Here is a 24,055-nt window from a genome sequence, read left to right on the forward strand (position 1 = left end):
AAAACTGGACCTTGAAAGGTAGCTCCCAGTCTTAAAAAAAGCCTTGTGTGTCACTTCCAGGTGGAAGACCTGGAAGCTACAGGTTCAGGGGTTTCACACTGCCTACTCCATGGAAAAGCAGCATCCTCTACCTGGAAAACTTTCAAATGTGCAGGTTGAAATTGAATGGCAAAGGCCCAACTTAAAACCCAGCTTAAAGTTGCTCTGGGTGTAACCATGAGGTTTGAAGCAGAGGTGGGACTTCATGCATTTAGACTTCATGCTTCTCACATAGGTGCTTGTAATTGCCTGTTTCTCGTCTCCAGCAGCTTGGGAGGGAAGAAAGACATCTTGTGTTGATCCTCTGGAGTGGACACCAAAATCAAAAGGTTTTGCTGTCATGGACTAATATCAGTGTCTACTCCTTAAATTTGGTTATCTACTCCTTTTCCTGATTTCTAATATGTAGTCAGAAACTCCTTCCCCTTGATTAGTGCCCAGCAATACTAGGGGTGATGAACAGTGTGTGAGCATTGAACTGCATGAACAGAAAAGCTTGTCAATTTACTATATCAATGCAGGAATGAGAAAAGCATGGTGTTTTCTGTAGACATGTTACCAAATTCCTAAACAGCTGAGTGGTTATGAGGAGTTTTAAGTAATTTCTTTGATCTGGAGTAAGTAAAACATAATAGGTAATTCCTTCTGTCTTAATTATTGCTGGAATAGACAATCTGTAAAGATGTGTCTTTCTGTGCACCCTGTTGAATGAAAAATTTCCACAGCTGCTTTTGGGAGCAAAAAAACTCAAAAGCATGTGAGGGCTGGGTTGCACTCTCAGAGGTAGACAGAGGACTTCTCTGGGGCTTCTGGAAGCAGAGTTTGTCAGCTGGTGTCAGGGGGAGCTGATCTCATGCTTATTTGATGGCAGAACGTGACTATCAAACTGCTGGTGTTTCCCAAACAATGACAGGTGAGCGAAGTCTCCAGAGCTCTGTTTTATCTCACACACATTGATTGATCACACACATTTCCAGACAAGTGTTTTCGAAGTGGCTTCTAAAGGGACAGGAAGAAAAGCCTGAAGTAGAGAATAAGGGGCTGGCCTTGATCTGGCAGTGTGACATGAATTCAGTAAATCAGTGAGAGCTGCCCAAGTGTCTGTTTGCCATGGGAATGGTTCAAGTGGCTCCTTGTGCAGGTCGGAGAACTCCTCTTGCCGGAGGGGACAAAGAATAGCAGTGAGGGAATACTTGCTATTATAAGCATACTAGCTACTGGCTGGCCATGTATTAGCAGTTCTAGAGCCGTGAAGCCATATTTCCCTGATAAAAGTGGAAAATAATACCTTTATGGAGATCACCTCAACCTTGCAACGTTCATTAGAGCAATTGCTTTTGAATCATTTAAGGCAAAGGGTGAGAAGGTGGTGCTGGTGCCTGCGACAACTACTTAGAATGAATTACTAAAGTTTGGACGTAACTGTGGTTTTTTAACATTCACCCATTGTTCAGGGGCTTCTGGGAGTGGCACATTTCTTCTAGCTGGGTATTTGACTCACCTGTAAAGTGACAGTGACATTTAGAAACAAATGAGTTAAAAGCATCCCAGCTCAGAAGCTCCTTGGAGCATAATGCGCCCATTAAAGAGGTTAGGGTGGTATTTGTGTGCTCCTGAAAAAAAGAGAAAGACCATAGTGTCTCCTGAGAAGGCAGTTTTATGGGGTTCTTGTGCATAGCAGCCACAGAAGCAAGCCACTAGCTGAAGGCTTTGCTGCTTGATTGGTTTTAAACTGCAAACAACATTCAGAGATACCCCATTTCTTTGACTGCTTTCAGCACTGGTTGTGACCAAAGTCAGGCACAAAGGTACAAAGGGCTTCTTCCTGTGCATGCATAACTTTCATATTAGTTCTCACATGGAGAGAGGAACATGGCCATAAATGCACAGGTAAAATATCAAGCAGAGATTTCTTTCCTTAAAGACAATTGTGCTTGTTCCCCCTCCTGCTAATTATATCCTATAAATCCCCTACTCTCCCAACTCAGACAGTAACATTTTGTTACCTACATTCTGTCAGTAGACTTTACAAAGATCTCTAACACATGTTATAAAAGTTATTGCTATAGTACTATATATAACAGCTTTGCATAAGAGAATAGAGGGCTGCCACATTTAGAAAATGCAGGTGCTATGTAAGCCCCTTTCTGAAAGAAAGAACTTAGCTCAGTTTCCTTTGAAGAACCAGAGACTTGAAATTGAAAACTGTATTAATGCCATTGTCTCCTTGTATCAGCAGGTTCCAGAGAGATTCCTGGAAGTGGCTCAGATCACGTTACGGGAGTTTTTCAATGCCATTATCGCAGGCAAAGATGTTGATCCTTCCTGGAAGAAGGCCATATACAAGGTCATCTGTAAGCTGGACAGTGAGGTCCCTGAGATTTTCAAATCCCCAAACTGCCTACAAGAGCTTCTTCATGAGTAGAGAGTTCAGCAGCTATTTATGAATGTATGAAAGTAGCAGTCCCCTTCTGATGCCCAAGTCATGTGTGTCTCTATTTTAATTTCATATATATGTGTATGGTATACATATATATATGTATATGAAATTAGACTGATCCCTCCTGGATATAAGTTTTCATTCAGTTCCAAGGGGATGGTTATTTTACTTCAGCCTTTGGTTTACTTTTGCCCGAGACCCTTAACATTTGAAGAATCAACGGGGTTAATTTTCAGGGAGAAGAGTTTGGAAGTGTGTAAAAGCCTGTCTTAGCAAGTTAGGGCATTATGTTTAAAAATGCTTTGTCAGATTTATTGCTTGCTGCAAAGTGGCATTTTGTCTTGGTGAGACTAATGTCATGGCACAATACTACAGACAATGAAGTTTATATTATGTTTATACTGCTTAAGGTCTGAACTCTGTGGAGCCATTTCATAAGCTTCGAGCTTTTTTATTTGTATTTATATACTTTTTAATTAATAGCTAGATTTTGTTTCATACTGCAGAAAAATACATCTGTTTTAGGTACTCACTCCAAGAAGTGACACCCAAAAAAGCAAACCCTATGCTTCATGTGTTTTTACAGAGATGACAGGTACCCTGCACCAGTATCCAACATGCCAGGTTCTTGTTTCTCTAAATTGCAGCGAGGGATGTTTGCACAAATCAAATACTGTTCTTGCAGGGTTAGGCCAGTAATTCATGCACAATGTTGTATCAAACACACTACTTTTGGAATATGGTCAGCTTAGTAAAGTGGAAGCATTTCACTCTCCATAGAGTAAAAATGAAACCTTCAGCATTGTATATTGCCATGTCTCAGTCTTACTTTAAATAGCATTAGTCCCTAAATTTATTATTTTCTTAGTCCATTCTGCTCCCCAAGATTCCCTTTCCAGCATACAAAATTTCTTGTCCATATTTGACATCTCTCCTGAAAAGCACTTTCTGAATGATCTTAGATACAGTGGAAGAGTCTTCACCTCACAGTGCTGAGGCAAAGGAAAAAAAAAAGGCTTGTTTGTACCTATAAAATATAATTTGTGTTTTCCTAATCAGAAGAATAAAAATTTCATTTTCATAAAAATCTAATTGAGCATTATACAAAAATCACAGTGTCCTCCTGGCTATGCAGGGTTCAGATAGCCAAATTTGATTTTTAAAATTACAGTAAGTGCAGCTTTAAAAAATAAAAAAAGAAAGAAACCTATTTGCAATGTGGCTGCACTTGTCTTCTGAAGCTGGAGCTAGTGGTGACCAAAACCTGAGCTACAGTGTAAAGTCCCTGATGGATCTGGGTTTGCCTGAATGCTACACCATGATATGACAGAAAGAAAGAAAGAAAGCTAGCTGCTAAGTTCTCATGCTTTCTTCAGTGGCTCTCCTTTTCTCATGTTTTCAGAAAGAAATCATCTCCAGCAGTTTGGGGGAAGGTTGAATATGCTATGGCACACTGTATTTGTCATTTTGTTTGTCGTCTTTTGTACGGATGCAGTAAGAATTTATTGTTATTATCAATAGTATTTTCCCCGACATAATTCAATCTAAATCTAGAGGAAGTTCCTAATTAGTCCTGAATTATATTTATGCCATTGAGGATATTGGTATCTTCTTTATTTTAAAATTACATTTTGACTTTGGAGAGTGAAAGTTTACCCATGTGACTAAAGAGCTGACCTGATCATTGCAATTTCACTTCATTTACAAATACTGCTGATAGACAGAAATGTATGAAAGCAATTATTGTTAGCAGAAAGCCTTAAAAACCTGCTGACTTCAAATTAAACAGCACAATCCTCTGATTCCCTGTCATTCTTTTCAAGCACTGGCAGTATCTGTGGAGTATAGGCAATGCAGACAATTGCATGGGATGAAGTGCCAACATTTTCACTATGCATTAAAAGCAAAACAAATCTTGATCTTAGACTCCCTGAGAGTACCTAATACTGTACGTATCCTTACAGTAGACAGGAATTTTATTTTCTTTCTTTCTTTTTTTTCTTACATTTTATTTCATTTTTCCTTTTTTTTTTTTAATTGTGTGTGTGCATGATTTGGTAAACATTACACTTCATAAAGATGGAACTCCAATGAATTCTGAGTAAGAAAGGATGAAAATTGTGTTCATGCACTTTTTTTGATTTATGGGAAGAAGTGGCATAAAATGCTCAAGTTTTGATACAGTAAGTTCATCACCGGCATACCATCAGACGCAAAATATTACTTTGCATTGTCACCTTGGACATAAGAAAGCAAAGCCATACTTTATTCATACTATGTGGACATACTACTAGCTACCATCTCAACCTGTGATTTTACCGTTGCTTTATATTATTATTATTATTATTCTTTATTATTATTATTATTATTGATATTGATATTCATATTATTATTATTTGGCTGCAATGGGATTCACATAATCTAAATAAGTGAAATTGTGTACTCAACACTTGATGTTGTTTCATTTATTTATTTATTTATGGGTAGTATAATCTCAATAGTAAATGAGGCATAGGAATTAGAATAGAAATTTCATCTTAAAAGCAAAATAAAAACCTCCTTGGTCTGAAAAAGGAATAAATGATAATTTAATAATTTCAGTTATGTGATTTTTCTGCATTTTATAGCCATATTGCCTTTGTGCCTCCCAATTCACCTAAAATTACAAATACATGGCATAGCTTGTACTAAATTCTGAGTAGGATCCAATCCAGTTTCTTTTAATTTATCTCAATATTATTTCACTAAAAATGGCTAAAAGGCAGAAGGCTACTTTTATTGTAATGAAAGATTTACATAGGAAAAGAATTTCAAAATCCATGTAGAAACCCCATCTTGCCATTCATTTACTGCTAATTCAGATTTATTTCTGCATATAAACTTGAGGTTATAGTCTGTGCCTAGACCTTAAATGCACCAGCGGAAGGATAAAAAAAATCCTTCAAAATACCAGTTTTTCCCCCACAAGTACAATTGTTCTTGTGCCTTCTGTGGCTTACAATTTTCATCTTTTAAACTTTATTTTTCAATTACTACAGCTGCAATAAACACTGACTTTTTTTTTTCCCGGCTGTTTGACATAATGTTGATAGCTATGCATATTTTGTGTCTTTTTAAAAATTAAAAAATAAAAAAAACAAAGCAGGAGAATACGTTTTTGAAGAAGAGAATTTTTAGAACAGTTTGATAATGCAAATTATTTTTTCTCAATTGTTTGAGCAGCATTCGAGTTTTGAAAATTCTTGTAGAAGCCAATTTTTTGTAACTGTGGTGCAAATCTTGTGTTTTCTTAGCCTGATGAAAAGTAGTATAGAAGCAATATTTCATACGTGACATATGTGCATATACAGATACGTATATGGTCACACACACAGGACAACGTGTGGGCATATGTATGTATATTTACACAAAAACACACACACACACAAAAGAGGCGTATGAAGTGAAAAGCTTACCTTTTTCCTATCTAGATTAAGAACCTATTTTAGACATTTGTTATGTTTTGTGAAAAGAATGTTCTATTTGAAACTACAAAACATTTAATTCTTACTGTATCTCTGGTTGTTTAATGGGAACGTTTCACATTTAATGGTAAACACGTGGAAGATGTTAGAATGTAGTAATTATTTAAGGAAGTGTTCACCCATGTATTCCTGAGGTTTGCTTTGTGCCTCTGAGTATTATTTAATTAAAGTGTTTTAAGTTTGCAGAATCTTTGTTACTGTACCAGGTATGTGGGTGAACATTGAAAATCGAGGGGAACTTTTATAAAGCAATGTAAATATTCAACCTTATGGCTGTTCTTGCATAAAGACATAAGATTTTAATAACTACATTCTGAAAACATCTGTTGAATTTATAAGAAACACTACAGTAACTGTGTAGATAGTTGAAAGCATTCTTGAAAATCCAGCTCTCTACTTTTAAAAGTTAAGTCCCTTTCATCAGATGTCAAGGGAATGGGTAATACAGTTTCTGTAAAATTGCAGAATTTTTTTCTATGTATATGAAGTCAGTTAATAGAAAAATGTTTTTTTCCACAGGTTAATATTAATTAAGAAATAAAGGTGAAGATTTTGTGGCTTTAAAGATAGGATTTTCACCAGCAGCATTGAAAGATTATACATATATATATATAGAAAGATATATATATATATATTAAAAATGGAAAGTGGTTTACAAAACCCCCAAAATGAGCACTGTACATGAGAAGTGAAAGCAAAAACTATATTTGCCATGTGTATTATATAGCAATCATTGGTGTTAATAGTGCAAATGTTTCCTTCTGGTACCAACTCTGTGTTTGAAAATTCCAATACGCATTGTTTTCAAAAAGCTCCCCTTAAGGAATGTAACTGGTTTATATGAGTAAGCAGTTACTGTATTGCACTTAAATGTTCTGTTGAAGGAAATGCAATTTTGTTTTCTGTAGAACTGTTGGTTGTAAACCATCTATAAACTGAAGCTAAAAATGCTCATATTTAGAGCTGGGATGAAAACTGGTATTTAACCTTTGTATCTTCTTAGGAATATCCTTTTTAGTGTATGAAAGGTGGTGGCACTATGACTTTATTCAGTCTTTTCATCTGAGCCACAGTCACCTCTCTCCCAAAGCAGCCACCTTCCAAATGCACAAATACTGGGATATGTAGAAACAAATCTAGAAGAAACAGTGAGCTTACATTTTTCTCTAAAATCCATACCTTCTGCATTAATTGTACCACTCGAGTGAGATAGCAGACAAACACAATAACCATCTCATTACCATATAACATGTAAGAGTCTGAAACTAAAAAAGGAGGGGGGAAAAGCCTCTTTAGGTTGGTTTTAGTGCTGCCCAGAAGAGTCAAAGGTTAAGGTTTAAACTGATATTGTCCCAGCCATTACTCATATGTATATAGTTACAAAAGTGACAAAACACTGCCTTTATATTATTTAGCAATATGTTGTAAATAGCATTATTAAGCTCTTTTTTTTGTAATAAAGACCCTTTAATTTGAAGATAGTACAATAACTGAACTGATAAAGTCAATTTTTGATTTTTTTTTATTTTATTTTTTAGCTAGAGGCAATTTCAACTGTGGATTTTTTGTTGTCGTCTATTGTTCTGAAGACTTTGCATAATTTATTGGTTTAATTTATCCTAATTTATTTGATGAAGGTGTACAATTTTGTATTACCAAGGATGTACTGTAATATTAATTGATGACAAGATAAAACAATAAGACTCCCCTGTCTGTTTGGAAAAAAAAAGGTGCAGTAGACAATTGATTGAAAAAAAGTTACAATTCTAGCTTGGCAGCTACTAAATTTAAGATAAACACAGGAAAAATGTTGGGGGGGGTGGATTTTATTTTGTGTGTTTAAAGCTTTTGTATACTCTCCAGACTTTTACCTTTTTGCTTTGTACCACTTAAAGGATACAGTAGTTCAATTGCCTTGTGTGCCTTCCATCTTCTCTAAACTGAATGTATGTGCAGTATATATGCAAGCTTGTGCAAAATAAAATATAAATTACAAGCTCATTGCCACTGTTTACATTTATTTCCAAAAGTTTATATTGCCCCACGTCAAGAGGTGAACTCCTGAACCTCTTGGCTGTGGCCAGGCTGTGCCTAACACTGTAGCCCTCTGAAGGTTTTCTTCTCCCCTTAGTTCAAATTATTTATTAATGAAACTACCAGCCCTCTTGCAAAATGGATATAATGATTTATGGCCTTGGTGTCCTACCTCCAGCGCAGCGCCGGTTAAGATAATGAATGTTATTTTGCAATAGTCTATCTGCCAAGGAATAACTCCCTGGAAGAGACCTGTTTTGTCTGAGGCATAGACAGCCCTTTAAATTAAATGGAGCCAATGTGAGCTATTTTGTTTATACTGTTTAATCATTTCCTGGGCATACCTGCCATGCTGGTGTCGTGCAACAGGGGGTTCCTCAAGCTGGGTGAATGCAGGGATGGTGCTTGTTGAGCTGTGGTGGTTCACACTTCATTCACATTTCTTACTCTTACCAGTCTGGACTTGGTAATGGTACTGACCAGATACCAGACTCTGTTCTCATTGTTAGAATCCATCACTCATGGATCTCTTCTGTTTCAAGCTGAGTATTCACCAGCATTTTATAAAACTACTCTGTTCCTACACAATTCCTCAAAATGCATTTGTTCATGGTTTTTCTTCTGCTCTTTGCTGTGTCTGCTGTTTCATATGTATCTTAAAATTTGGGGTTGAGTGTACCTTTGATTTACGTGATTGTATGTGTTTCAGATATTAAAGTTCTCTTTTTGGCTTAGAATTGGTGCAGATGGCAGTAAGACTGTAGCTTATTTAGACTGTAAAATCCTGCAAGACTCTTCTGATTTTTGAAGGAGAAGCATGTTAAAAATATATTTTGATCTGAGGTCATTTATTTTCAGTATCTTCCCTGATCCAGCCTCAGGACACCAGAGCTGAGCTGGAGCCCGAATCCAGCTTCAGCTTTATTGTAACAAACAAATACATACTTCATATCTGCAACAGCAGTTAAAACTCCATGTATTTTTATACAACAGGGGTTGCATTTCTTGGGCCACATCAACACAAGGTGTAAAAGAGATCTGTGTAAGGTCATGAAGTTACATCTACATAACTAATAATCATTGAAATGTGAGATCTTCTCTGGTTTTACTGCGAACACATTTCTTCTCCTAGTTATATCTATCCACATTACCAAACCAACACACTAAAATAATTTTTGTCTTAGTCATCAAGACTTAACTAGATGAGGGAGAGGGAGATCATCCTCAGGTACCCAGTTAATGGACTGAAGGGTCTGTGTGGGTAATTACCAGCTCACTCTGTGCCTCTATCAGTTTTTCTCTCAAATATATTGGTTCTGTGAAATGCAGGACACTATTTGCCATTTTACCCTGCAGTGGAAAGCACACAGATCTCTAAATAAGAAATCCTAGTTATTGGCATCTCAGACTACTGCAGGAGTTCAGAGCTAGACTGGAACTTGGCAAGTAGTCCCTGTCATTGCAGAGGGCCAAATCAACTTTCCCAGGCTTCAAGCACCCTGAAATGATCCAAGTTCTGCAGATCTGGCCATCTGTGCTTGGAAATCCTCAGTTCCCCTAATACCTGGAATTTTTACAATAAGAAAGATACTATGTTCTAGCTTAAAAATGATAAGGAAGACATGAATTATCCCTGAGCAAGGCAAATAATTGAACAATTTTATGTCACTGAGACCATCACTAGTAACTGGGGTCTTTTACACATCACATTACTGAGCGGCTGAATGTGGAAGACTGCATTTTGTCATTTGAGAGCCTGAAAGGGTTAATTGTTCTAATTTTCTTGGTCTGTACCCTTATTTATGCCCAGTTTAGGTTGTGCCAACACAATTTCTATGGAGATGATCCCCTCTGATCCAGTCTTCCCTCTTTGTTAGGAGGGAAAGGGAGAGTGGCAGCGTACGACTGCATTTGGGAAATAATGGCAGACACATCCCTCACTCTGCAGTGGCTTCCAGTGCTCCCCAAACTCATCTCAGTGACTTTTAAAATATGGCATTGTGTCTGTTTTAAGAACACAATACGCAAAATTAAATCTTTCCTAAATTCTGTCGTTGAATGGGGCTGGAGGGCTCCCAGGGTGAAGGCAGAGCTGCTAGATAAAAAGGACTAGGGGGTAGGAGGGTTGTTTCCCTGCCTGGTCCAAGTGTTTGACCCTCTGGGCACATTGCAGGGCCTGCCTGTTCTCCCAGCTTTTCAGTGGGCAGGGGCATTTGGAGAAGCTGCCTGTTAAAGCCTGATAGATTGGTGGGTGCAGAAAATCCATCAATTGCTACAATGGCCATTTTTTGTGTACAGTTTATTAGGACCACAACCATACCTGTACCTCAAAGACATGAAAGAAGTATCTTTAATTTAAATATTAAAATATTTTAGACATCCAAATGAATGCTTGTTGGCTTAGGTTAGCCTGACTTTTCCCAGAATTGTAGAGCAGAGTGAAACACTGACTCCCCTTCAGAGAAAGGACCCCCCCACACCAATCTGCCCAGAGTCTGGGAGGCTGTGATTGCATTTTCAAATAAATCCTGGGCGAGTGAATAGTGGTACTTTCCCATTTATTTGGGAATCAGTGTGAAAAAACAAACAAACAAACAAACAAGCTATTTGCTTCACAACAAAACACATGAAAATGAACTGCTGTTCGTACGCAAATGCAGTTAATTGCATTCACGGTTTAATTTTATTCTTTAAAATTAGGCTTAAGGTTGAGTCTCTATCTAGGCAAAGGAAAATTAAAACCCAGAAAGATGGCACAGATAGCTAAAGAAATACTACTGGCTCCAATGTAAATATGCTTGTGGTTTGCAAGAGACCTGCCAGTCAAGCAGCTGTGGGAGGTAACAGGGGAGAACGCATGAGAGGAAAAAGTCTTGTGGCAACAGTGGCCAGTTTCATTATGGCCACTGCCAGACTGTGAAACAACTCTGGGGGCTTGAAATCCTATTGCCTATTAAAACTGGGCATGACAGCTCTTTTTTATGCTTCACCAACCAGAGATGGAACAGTGTCCTAGGGGAAATAAGGAAAAATATTTATTACAAGTGTTTAACACCTTTTAGTACAAAACAACCCTAATATGCAGCACTCAAGGATAATTCATGCCAGCACATGTAAAACCAAGGGAAATCGTTTATCAGCTCAATAATTTGGTCAGAGCTTTTAAAGGAAGAGATGATGCTCCAGTCAAAACCATAAGGCCAGATTTCTCTGAAGTGGAGGCACTTTAGATTTTTTTTTATATTATTTTTACAATTTCTCAGTAATCCACACAAGGCTCTGACAACACACCCACCCCAGGGACTGCATGCCTGCCTGACTCGGGCTGAAGTCTGGCCATTCAGACTGAGGGTTTACCTGCCCCTCATGCATGGCAGTACTTGCTGGCATATTTAAGGAAGCCACGGGACAGTCAGGGTTGGATCTTGAACAACACTCGAGGCAGAGGTTTAAACTGCTTCAAAGGCTTATCTGAAAACCAGAGCTTGTCGCACTGCAAACAGTCTGGAAGTGTAAGGACACTCGGGTCAAGGGGTGTATTTTGAATCTTTCCTGATAAAATATGTGTGTTTAGAAGTAGTATAATATAAAATGAGCTTCACTGCTTTCTTTCACAAACATATGCATTGTGACTTCCCAGCTTTGGGAGAAACCTAGAACTCAGGCGGGGGAGATGAGTGCCACAGGAAAAAATTTCGAACACTTTCAAAAGGCTCCGTCCAAATCTATCCGTACTCCGTGACCCCATTTTATAGGGAGTGGAATGGAGATGCAGGATGGGGGCACCATCTCCCCAGGACCCCCCACTTTCCCACTGCCGAGCTGGGAACAGCTCCTGCTCTGCAGCCCGGGCGGGCACTGCCAGCCGCGCGCGTTACTCATTAACCCCGGTTACTGGTTAACAGCCCGCACACGGGGGTCCTGCACAGCCCTCCCAAAGCCCCCGGGTTACATTGCACAATCCACAAGCTGCTGCCCTGCCAGCTTTATCTCCTAACTGAAATCTTGCTTCCTGGCATCCTTTTGCATCTTTGTGAGTGGCCAATATATTAAAATACTGTTTACCCGGCCATTTGCTTTTCCAGAACGTAGGGAATTGGAGAAGCCCATCCATGGTGAGGGTGTCCCCCTGCCCGTGAGTCAGGTTTCTCCCTCCCATCAGGAAGAGCCTGCTGCTTAAACAGTGTTTCTGCCCAGAAATTTCCAGAGTGTTCAGCAGCCTTTAACCAGGGCCACGGCCAGCTGCTGGTGGCGGCACAGGGTGGCTGACCCAGCGATGGCAGGGAAAGAAAAGGTCAAGGTGTGCTGTGGTGAGGCAAGGGGAAAACCCAGTTCTGCCAGAGAATGACGCTGTGCAAAGGCCAGGCCGATGGGTGCTGCCTGAGGCCACAGAAGCTGCTCCCTGCTCGGGGCAAAGGGGCCCAAAGCCGGTGGCCAAAAGGCACCCAGGGAGTGCTGGAGGACAGCAGTGGGGGCAGAAGGGTCTGGACCCCCCACCACAGCGGTGGGGTGAAGCTGGTGCCCAGTGGCAGGCACCCCTGCCCTCCACACAGCTCCCTCCCTGTATTTCCAGATTTCAGTACCCTTCTCACATCTCTTTGGAGGAGGGAAGTGATGGGGGTGATGGTGGCTTTGACAAGGTGAATGTGGCAGCAGCCACAGCAAGCAGGCATGTATGTTGCCCCCAGCAAAAGACAGCAGCCCAGTGATTCTGGATATAGTGTTACATCACCTCCAAAATTCAGGATTTGTCCAAAACATGGTACTCTTTTTATGTAGATAATATCAGTAATTGTTGCAGTTCGTTTAGGAACATGCAATACTACAAGTAATATATAATAACTATTATTGTTATTATTAACCTTAAGGAACTTTTTTATTACATAAATATTAAAAAAGTGTACTTGTCCTTAATCTGATTTCAAATGACCTGAAAAGAGTATCAAAAAAGTGCAAGAGAGCTGTACAACAAGGGAGAAAATGGTGAGTGGGGGAAGGGGGGGTTAGGGTGTTGACTGTAAAAGAAAGAAAATTATCCCAATTCTAGCACTGCTGGAAAAACGTGAAAGTTATTGCCGCACAAAGAACCTCTTGAACTGCTCTGCCTTCCAAAATTTCTACTGCACTCTCTGCAGTTACTTGTGTATGGCAGAAGCAGCATCTTTGTATTATATGAACAGTCTGCTTCATAATCAAATACCATCTGTCGCTACATCTGAACTTGTTTTCAACATCTGTGCGTTCTGGTCTTAACAAAGCTTTAAAAACTAATTCAAAAACTTTCACAGATCACTGACTAAATATGTACATTTACCATCTTTCATATTGGTTTAAAATATTTCTTCTATAGCTGCATCCCCTTGGCTGGGAATAGTTAAGATGTATACACTGAGTTGCTTTATTAAGCTTATTTTCTAATGGCCTTGGGTAGCCAAGTGCAAAAGAGGGACACTTGCTCAGGCACCGAGAGGACCCATCATATTCTTTCTTGGTGCCAATACAGTCCCTTTCTGCCAATGAGAAACCTGAAAGTTGATCAGCTACCATACCCCAATTACTCAAAATGACACTACAGATAAAACTGCAACCAAGGGGAGAATCAACTGTATGGCTTATATGCTGCTAAAGTGTGTCTGAACAAATGGTGAAGTAAAATCATGAGAGCCCTCAGGAGGATAAGTACGTTGTTACTTTGCACATGCTTCAGAAATGTGAAGTACATCTTTACAGAACTTTTGGCCAACCCCCTGGCAGATGTTGACCAGTTTTGCTTATGTATACATCAGTTGCAGAACACTAAAACAGAGATTGGAAATTTTAATTTAGTCAAGGCAGTTGGGCTAAAATGATGGCTTTTGTTGAAACCATTAAATAGAGCTGCCTAATGAAGTACAGTACAGCACTGGCAAACCGAGCCCTGATGAGATGCAGCAGCTTCCAAACTGCAGCCCTGCAAAAGGGAAGAAGGAAGCTTGCAAGTCTTTAACTAAAGTGGAATGGCGACAGCCCTTGTAAAGCTGCGTTTGATTTTGTGTTTGAGGGCAGATGCACTTGTACATTACCGCCCTGACATTTTAACCATTAGTTGGAAATGTGCCGTTGCAGTTCCTGCCATATATTTCTCAATCCTATTTGTTAGAAAGTGAGCTAATAGACAGTGTGATGAAGTGATCATAAATTCACTTTCAAAGGGCATTTGGGTTCAGAGCCTAAAGATTGAATATGGCAAATTCTTAGGCATGGGGAAGAAGGTGGGGGCCAGGAGGGTCATTCTCACTGATGGGTTCAGTGATTGATTCCACTACAGAACTATATTTGCCCTTTACTTGGCTGTTTAACACAGAATAGCTATAATAGGTTCCCGATCCATTATTCCTCTTCTTCCTAGGGTCACTATGAAGTGAAAGAAAATATAACCTTGGCTGTAATAAAATAAACTTTAGCATTATCAGGTGTTTGGAAATTGGAAGGTGTCTGATTGCTTTATATAGGATAGACACAAACACACACACACAAAGGGTTATAATATAATCCTCCGTGCTGCTTCTGACAAATGGTTATTACCATTCAGTATTGGTTTTTTGCTCATGCAATAATATGGTACCATGCAAGTCCATACAGCCTTGAAATTCTTATTATTATACAAAAAAAGCCTTCCAAAAATCACATGCAGAATGCTGCTCTTTTAATGGTGATTAACAGCATTTTTTAAAAAGATAGGTGGCTTAGAACAAAATTTGCTTTAAGAGAGAAAAAAATTATCTGAAAGGCAAGATGAAAATTAGTGTTTTAGCACAAGGCAGCCCCAAAATATTTTCAATAATTAGAAGAGACTTATGTTCCATTTCACTGTTTTATGTGTTATATAGTATAGAGCAAGTGCCACTGTAGTTAAGTGTTTGTCAGCATTTCCCTTGTAAATCCTGGTTTTCCAGAGGGTTGCTGTAACTTGCCAATTTCAAATCGCACTGGGCTAACACTCACTGTCCACATTGTCAGCCCAGATGCAAATTTCTGTTGTTGTTATTACCAAAAATGAAATCAAGTGAAGCTGCTGGTTTTTAGTTCATGGCAAAAGATGATGGTTAGGAAGTGGGGGATGGTGGTGGCTTCTGTGCTTTTTTTTTGCCTGTGTTGCTCCTAGTTGGGATTTTATTGCTGCAATTGTCTGATTCAAATGGGTTTGCTTTGAAAGAGATGTGAAAGCATTTTTTTTGTACACCCAAAAAAATAAGTGACACATAGAAGACTCAGGCAGAGAAGAGGGCAGTGTTCTTATCTGGTACAATGTCCTCCCAGCCAGGAAGTTGGTATCCAGGGGTACACCTGCTGACCCCATTCCAGGTTTGGATTCTGCATCATAAAGACCTTAAAATGCTAATAAATGTCCATTAAGCAGCTGAATCCTACAAGAAAACATAAAGTTAGTTGAGTTAGATGGAGCAACTCCTATGGATCACAGGATCAAACCCATGTTTCCTCCTCCCAGACTTTGGGGCCAACTTTTGGGATTCTTACAGGACCTTGTAAACAGAGCCATGAAGAAGAGGCCAATCCTTCTTCAACATCCCCAAAACCTACATGATCACACAATGGGCACAGGAGAGCACGGCCTTTGGGGCTGCAGTCCCCAAATGTTCTCTGCTTGGCAATGGAGCAGAGAGTTGACTCCACTTTTAAGTAATTAAAATTAATTTTCCAACTTAAAAAAAAAATCTGAAGCATTGCTGCCTCTTATTGATTGAGTCTTTTACTATTTAGCTCCTGAGAAGGCTGTACTGAGAAGGCTGTACTGAGATGTTCTTGACTGCTTTCATTGTGGGTGTAGCCTTCTACCCCTGTGAGGCATAAACGTGAATCCAGACTAAAATCAGATTTACACCAGTACAGGAGCATATTATAATTAGAGAAACAGGCCTATATTATAACAGGCCATTTTATAAGTAGAGAAAAAGTCAAAGTTTTGCGTTGAGAAGGAGTGCACTTGTAGTTGTTTGCAAATCTAGATGTTTTCTGCAAGTACAGAAATGGAGAGTCTCTGGGTGAGCAGTTGTTACCATCTCTAGAGAGGCTAAAAAACTGGTGATCCCACACTCCAGCTGCCTGGAGAAAGACAATTTAGAGAATATGTTCATATAACTTGGAAGTTACCCACAAATCCTCTAGTACTTTTAAATCAGCCGATGTGACTTGCAGAGCTGGCAGCTGGGGAGTTTATCTTGCTGGGCGGGTTGGGGTGTGGCTGGTGATATTTTTGGTGCTCTGGACTGAGAGACCAAGGTCAGCAAAAGAGACTGTGACATTAGTAGTGTTACATCAGCTTACATCAGGTGAGGTTTCAGTCTGTGCACAGTAGCAGCAGGTTATCTTTATAAGCCATTGCTCAGGTGCCTCCTCCAAGAGCTGCACTTATCAGAGCTACCCCATACACCACTTCAGTGTAGAAAACAAGGGCTGCATTAGTCACAAACTGTTTTCCCCACCTGGAAAAATTCTTAGGTAGATTCCACTTGAAAACAAAGGGCAATTTCCTGCCTATTTAGTATTAAGTCAGAATGCCATTTATTCTATATCCAAGCCCCAAATTTCCATATATTGATGCATTCCACCACAAAATTCAAGCTTCAAGATCAGAGGACCCCAGCTAAATGTCAAGATATTTCCACACAAAAGACACACTGGATTTGTCCTCTGTGTAAGGCACATAGCAGATAAAACCAATAATACCTTATCTCCTCCTGTGACTTCCTGGCCAGGAGCAGCAGCAATATATATTAAGATATCAATTGACTGTTTATAGGATTAAGTAAGGAATAGCTGAAATCAGTCCTTGCTTTTATTTGAGTTTAATTCATCCAGTCAGAGATCTGTGTGGTAACCACCTATAATAAAGTAATAATAGCAATAATAATAGAGCTTTGCACTTTTACAGCATCTTCCACTGAAAGTTATCTGTGTGCTTCATAAACATTACTCTTGCACCCACTCCTTCAATTCTTCCACTTTCTCCCCATCTTTATCTGTAGAATCTGCAGTAATATGATAGCATGGATGGCCTTACAAATAAACTAAGGCAAGCTGTTACTTCAATGAAATATAGAAGGAGCAAGGTAAAGTTATGTGGAAAATATGAGGCAAATTCAGTAGGCTAGAGATGGCATATATTCATTTTGCTAACATATTATGTGCTCAGTTAGGGATAAAAGAAAATCCATACATTTTGCTAGGTTCACTGATATTCTTGCATTAAAGGAACATAAATCAACATGCACCACTCAGCATGTCAGGTTTCTAAGATATAAAATGGAGAGGAAGAAAAATATCAGTGAAGAAAGTTTGGAAAGACATGGGTTTTGTTTCTTTAGAACAGATAATATTTTCTAAAATCTCAGTCTTATGAACATATATTTCACACGTGAGTAAGTCACAGCATTGAAAGGTGGCAGGAGATGTAGGCATGGGGTTGCACTTTGAAACTCCCCTGAACAGCAGGACTCCCTTCACCTAGGTTTATAGAGCAACTAGCTCACTAAGCACAGTTATGAGACAAATATGAAATACTAACAAATATTGACACAGGTATTGTATTCAGTGTCTCGAACTGACTTCAGAACAAGGAAAGAAGATGCTATTTTCTCCTGGATCCATCCCTGGAATCTTAGCCTGTCTCCAGTGGAAAACTTCCTAGAGTGAAATTCTCTCCAAATGGATAGCAGCACAAAGCCCCCATATAGCACTAAGCTTGTGGTAATGGCTTCTTCTATTTTAGTGCTTTAATGTAAAATGAAAGGTAAACAAAACTTAAAAGATGAGGACAACACCTGAGAGTGCATAAAATTATGCAAGCACACAGATTTGGGAGAAAAATAAATGCACAGTAAAGAGGAGTTTTGTAAATGGAAAGGGTTTCTAAGCAGGAAAATCCCAATGATCCACCAGTGTCAGAGCCCTTTCTCCTCTTGCAATGTGTTAGCTTTGAAGATTCTCCCCACAAAGAAGCTGGTCCCTCTATGACTTAGTCCATTGCTAGGCAAATCTAGGCTGTAATTAAGCACAGTGAAACAGTGGGAGAGGCATGGACAGTAGAGGGAAAGGGAACAGGCAGTGAACTCCTATGGAGGACCAGGACAAATAAGAGAACTGTGGTCTCTGCCTCAACTTCTCTACGCATAAAATACCAGCAGTAGGAAGTATCTTCCTGTGCTAAGTGTATTGAGAGGGGCTCTGTGTGTAAATATCAAAACTACTTCTAAATATCAAAACTATTACCCCCCTCAGAAATTTAATTCTGCCCTCGCCCTTTTCTCAATATGACAGTGACTGTAGCACTAGCCCAGTAATTGGATAATTTTGTGCCTCAGATTCACTGGTATTTAATTTTTATATCATTCTCAGACCCTCTCACATATTTGTTTTGATTTATTCAATATTGATCTTTTCTCTGACTTTCGAGCAGCTATCACCTTCCCCACCCGTTCCCAGGGAATCTGCCAAGCCAGCAGTTTGTGATTTTGTCATAATACATGTGTTTCATTTGCCGAGTGGCTGTCACAAGCATCTCACAAATGTTACATCCCCTCTTTTTATTCACACATTCTGTATATTCAATGTTCCCAGAGATGGGCTTTTCTTGTGTGGAGAAGCAGGGCTTTTTGTATCAGTTTGCAGGATACAAATCTAAACCTGTTTTAGCAGAGAAAGAGGAGCTTTATTTTTGCTGGATTTGAATAAATGCTCTTACCAGGCTTTCCACAATACACTATGCACACGAGAGCAGAAAAAAGACAGCTGACTGAGGCGAACGCAGGGCCACGTTTTCTGAAGTGTCGAGGTGGCTTCAGCAGGTTTCACTTTGTTAGCGGTCACTTGCATTTTGCTTACTCATGGTACACAAGCATGTCCCCATTTCAGAAAATCAGAGTGAAATATTCTAAACTGCTTTCCCCAAATCCATTCTTAGTTCTGTGTCTCACTCTGTAGAGTCTTGTACAGCACAGCCATGAAAAGAAGGCCAAATATCACTGGTCTAAACATTTTACTTTTAGTAGTTATCCTCTTCCAAGGAAACATAAAGCAAAGCCCATACCAAGCTATGTTAAGAGCACAACCAGTAGACCAAGGGAAGTTTTCATCCCCTTCTATTAGGGCCCACCTGGAGTATCACCTCTCTCAACTCTGGAAGTCAAAGTGGATAGTGGGAAACTGGAAAGGTCCCAGTAGAAGGAGACCAGGATCATCAGCACATGAGTGTTGAAGAAAGATTGAAGCAACTGGTCTCATTTAAGAAGGTGAAGAGAAGGCTAGGAAGGGAGGTCTCTAGTCAATATTTGAAGGGTAGTCACAAAGTCAGTGTTGGAAGGGTAGTCACAAGGACAACTGAGCTGCTTTTCTTGGGTGTGACAGACAGTAAAACAAGGAGCAATAACTGATGCCTAAAGATTTTTTTGCCTTCTATATGTATTTTTATTTATCTGCAGTTTTGTAGATTTTTAACATAGAGATGTGTAGTTTCTTGCATTCACTTACAGTTTAGAATAGTAGATTACCCTTTCTAACACATTATGTCACATTCTTGAAATTCTATTTAGTCTTATTTCCAAGAAGATAATTTCTAACAAGAACATCTTGTTTTATCCCAGCACTTGGGAGACATAACAAAATACAGGCGAAGAACCCTTTGGAGCCTCTCCAATAGGGCAGGTCCCAGGGTGGGTTCCCAGGACAACTGGTCTCCTATTAGGTATACTTGCTAGATATACTAATTAATTAAACTCATAAAATGGTTATAATCTGATGCCACGAGTGTGCATAGCTATATTTTATGTACCTGAAAGACTCATTAAAGAACTACTCTTTATATCAACCACTTCAATGTATGGAAAGTTTTTCTTTTGATTCCAGGCAACATAACTACGAGCTGTGGCCCAGAAAATTCAGAGCAGACAATAAGGAACACTTATTATTACATCACTAGATGAGTAAGTAAGTTCCTAGTACAGGAAGAAGCTACCCAAGAGCTGGTATCTCTGTCCATGGAGGCTTTCAAGACTCATCAAGAAAAAAAACCCCAGAAACAGATGTGACATTATCTGGCCAGTTACTAATAGCTATCCATTAAGCTGGAGGCTGAACAAGATGACCTCCAGGAGGTCCCTTACATTTCATACTTCTGTGGTCAAAAAGTGTTATGCAAGTTCAAAGGAACTTTTCAAGGAGCGCTCTGAGAGCATACACATATACACACTGACAGAGGGAGAAATCAAACAAGGCTTCCAATACAAACAGCTTCTCAAGATCTTCTGCCATCAAAGTTAAGCTCCTGTGATCTCCACAGGCATTTGAGACATGAAGAAGGGCAGAATGTAGAAGTCTGAGAAAAATAGTCCCTGTGTTGTTTACACTCAAGTTTTTAGTCTTATCCCTATAAAATTCTTGTACCACTTGGGGAACCCCCAGCTTTCTACAGAAGCAACTGCCAGCTTCTTCCTAGTTCTTCCCTAAACCATTTCTTTTCTTTAAACTGTTATCCCTTCTTGTGAGCTTGCATTCGTCCTAATTCCACATCCCGACATTATTTGGGTTTTGTCTCTATTCTCTCAGGAACATGCCATCTCGTGTAAATCAAGATCTGGCTCCTTATCTCCAGTAATTTCCACTCTCAGCAGCCTCAGAAATAACTGGTTAATTAGAGGCATATGCTTGGGGGCTGTGTCCATTTCCACAGTTTATGCTGTATCACTCAGGGGAAGCAATGGTGGAAAAATCTATCCTTTTCTATGGAAAAATACCTTTTGTTTGTCATACCACCCCAGGCAGCTTACAAAGTAAAAGATGATTTTGCACAGGGAAATTCAGAGATGGGGCAGACTTTTGCACAGATCCTTTTCAGCAAGCATTTTGCTGCATTACCATTTCTGCTATCGCGTCCAGTGTCACCAGGGAACGGTTCAGCATAAACACCTCCTGAGGAACTGTTCCAGAGCCTAATGCCAACCTGAGACAGCTGCTGATGCTGAACAACATCATCAAGGGCCCACTGTCCCTTCCTGCCACTCCTCCTCCTTCACTACCAGTGAAAGAACTATGAAAAGACCAAGAGCTGGTGTACAGCCAACAAGAACTAAAGATCTTGCAGCTGGTTGTACCACCTGTGCCTTGTGAAATTCCAGCCAAAACAACGTCCCCTCCCTCCCCTCAGATAACCCCTTTATTAGAGAGAAGGGCATCCCATTTGATAACTTTATAAGCGGGAGGGGCACGTGCACAGCAGCAGGTACGGAAGGCAGTCGCTCCTGCTGTGGCCGGTGGCTGTGGGCAACTGCTTGCCTGCCCTTTGGGGGTGTGCCGGGCCTCCCGGGGTGAGCGGCCGCGTACGCTCAAACCCACACGCCGTGTGCAAGCCACATTGTGCCAGATATATATAGCTGCTCAATGCCACCCTGCTGAGCCAGTGCCAGGACAGATCACATGGTGCCGGCTTTATTTGGGCTGGTTTGAGGGAGATGTACAGAATCCATGAGTGAAAGCGCTGACACATGCGACTCTGACACAAAAGGAAGAATCCTTCACTTAGGGCCATAGAGCAAATCCAGTGTTCTGGATTCCCCCATTAATATCAAAGGCCACTATACGTGTGTAGTCAGAGCACATTGTCCCAGGGCACGTTCTGCCACACAGCTCTGAGGGGAAAATTTTGCTTGAAGAATTCTAGAAATGGGTCTATTGCCATTAATTGATAACATTCTTCAAGCATGAAAGCATTAGACCTATTTGGTTTTATCCTTCACTAGCAACTAAGATTTTGATTAATTATCTTTAACTGGACTAGGAATGGCAGAGGAACAGTTAAAATGGAAATTATGCATCTTCAGTCCATCTCAGTCACATATCTATTTCAATTTGTGTGTTTTCACATGTGGCATGAGCTTACACTCTCATCCCACTTGTGTCCATGTCCTCGTTTAGATTCAATACTGGTGGATACTAGAGAGAAAAAGACCCTAAATAAGCATGCTTGGATACAACCAGAGGATTAGTTGCTGTGATTAGTGCACGCCCTTGTGACTAATGAGAGAGGTGAGACCTTACTTTTCATGAGCACTTGGTCTAAAGGGAGGCTCCTGATGCCAGCAGTAGCCCTGCCTTCAAATACTTAACTGACCAGCTTTGACTCTACTCAGTGAAGGGCAGCAGCATTCATATATAGTGGCTCATTAGAAAATATCAGCATTTCAGCTTTTTTATCCAATTAAAAACATCTGGCACTAGGGTGATCCAGCTGGCAGCCCACAGCTCCATACCTAAGTTGTGCAATGGCTGTACCCGTGGTTGCCTCAGCAGAGACCAAGAGCAGCTGCTAGAGCACTGCTGAAGGCTGGACACCTCTGCTGCATCCCTGCATCCCTGCCCCGCTGAGGGTTTCTAGACATCTCCTGGAGTCAGAACTGCTGCCTGGGGCACAGTTGGAGGCTCAGAGGGGTGGGAATCTCTTCCTCCCGACCTACAGCAGGGAAACATGGGCTAGGGGCAGAAGCACCAACTCCTCTTCCCAGAAGTTTGGGATTTGTCCTGTATGGAGTAGCTGGAAATCTATTGTCTATTTGATGCCAATCTCCTATTGAGGGTCACTCAGCATTGTACTGGAAGCATTTTAAAACAATCTTTCAAGACAGGAACTGCTTGGCAGGAGGATTTCATTTTGCACACTTACTTGCCTCTAGCAATTTCTGCCACAGAATTTGTACTCTTCCCTATTGATTCATCAGGGTGGTACTGAGAGGAAATACACCTTGACCTTCATCAAAATAAGAAGTACCATTAATACTAGTCCTATTCTTTCTCTGCTTTCCTCACAGAGTTAAGTGAGGCACAGGAATCATCAAATTAAATGGCTGGGTCAGCTTAATGTAATAAATCTATTAGTTCATATCATCATATATTTGATTTATACTACCCCAGACAATTACTAGCATGTCATTTCTTTGTTTAGGGATTTTTAATTTGAAAGTGTTCTAATCCTTAGTGTCAGCTGTTCCTGGTGGGTGATGACATATCTACTGTGAGTGAAACATTCTGATGACATATAGAGTGTAGGAATCAAATGTCATAAGCATAAATATTTAAGCAATAAGACATGACAGGTAGAGCATTTCTTGGCGATTATCACACACCTCGGGTGGTGTTATGATGAGGCATTTGTCCAAAGGCCAACTGACTTTAACACACTAAAAGTAGCCTGATTGCCTGGAAACGTGCTACTTGAAGTGTCTTATGGACATTTTTCCTTTCTTTTGATGATTTCTTCATTTTCCAATGGGAGCTCCAAGGAATTACCATTTCCTTCCTTCAAGACAGGGAAAGATCAAACCTTCAAAAGATCTGAGCACCCGAAGCTACATAGAAAGGGAGCCTGAGAGAAGATGGACCTAAACCTTAATAGACAACATTCACCACCCACAAAAAGGCAGTGAATTCACAATCTGAATGTGGCTTTGAAACAGCAGATCTGTCATTTCCAAACATAGTAAGTGCTTTCTGAACCAAGAAGACACAGTCAGCATGGCAATGAGGAGCTGAGTAATTTCTTAAGCAACATAGAAGCTACTGACAACTTTTGAGGACAAAACACCATGTCATCTTCAGTTAGAAGATGCTTTCTGTAGTTCCTTGCTCTGGTTTAATAGCATTACCTGTTCAATGAGTGATATAAGGCTATGCTGTGAAAAACAGAGGGGTTAGTCTTGGCTGAAAGCATATCAAGTACATATTTAGTCCTCAAATTTATAGATACAGTTCAATCATCCAATGCTGCTGGAAGCCACACTGAGATAAGCCAGCCTAGCATTACTACAAGCTACTAGACCTTTCACACCTCTGGAGCTCAAGTCTCAGGACTCGTTTAATTTCTGTCTGAACTGGATGATGTTAAATAGAACACTATACACAAAAATAAATGCCGTGAACCTTCAATGCCTCTAGTAATTTTTGCCTATTTGCTTGCTGTGAAAGACAGGAAACA

At 40.0% G+C, this 24,055-nt stretch overlaps 1 protein-coding gene across 5 annotated transcripts in view; it reads left to right on the forward strand.

The window, feature by feature from the left end:
- PROX1 (prospero homeobox 1) overlaps positions 1–8,004 on the forward strand; it is a 49,436-nt gene extending 41,432 nt beyond the window's left edge. For 4 of the 5 annotated variants that reach the window (XM_039697959.1, XM_039697960.1, XM_039697961.1 and 1 more), the window contains one exon: positions 2,276–8,004. In XM_039697959.1, coding sequence (XP_039553893.1) covers positions 2,276–2,464 — 189 coding nt within the window. In that variant the 3' untranslated portion in view covers positions 2,465–8,004. The remainder of the gene's footprint in view (positions 1–2,275) is intronic. The other variant, XM_039697963.1, reaches the window with a different exon arrangement.
- Positions 8,005–24,055: the final 16,051 nt, after the last annotated feature.

The sequence above is a fragment of the Passer montanus genome, unplaced genomic scaffold (genome assembly GCF_014805655.1).
Source record: "Passer montanus isolate IOZ18808 unplaced genomic scaffold, ASM1480565v1 scaffold12, whole genome shotgun sequence".
Lineage (NCBI taxonomy): Eukaryota > Metazoa > Chordata > Aves > Passeriformes > Passeridae > Passer > Passer montanus.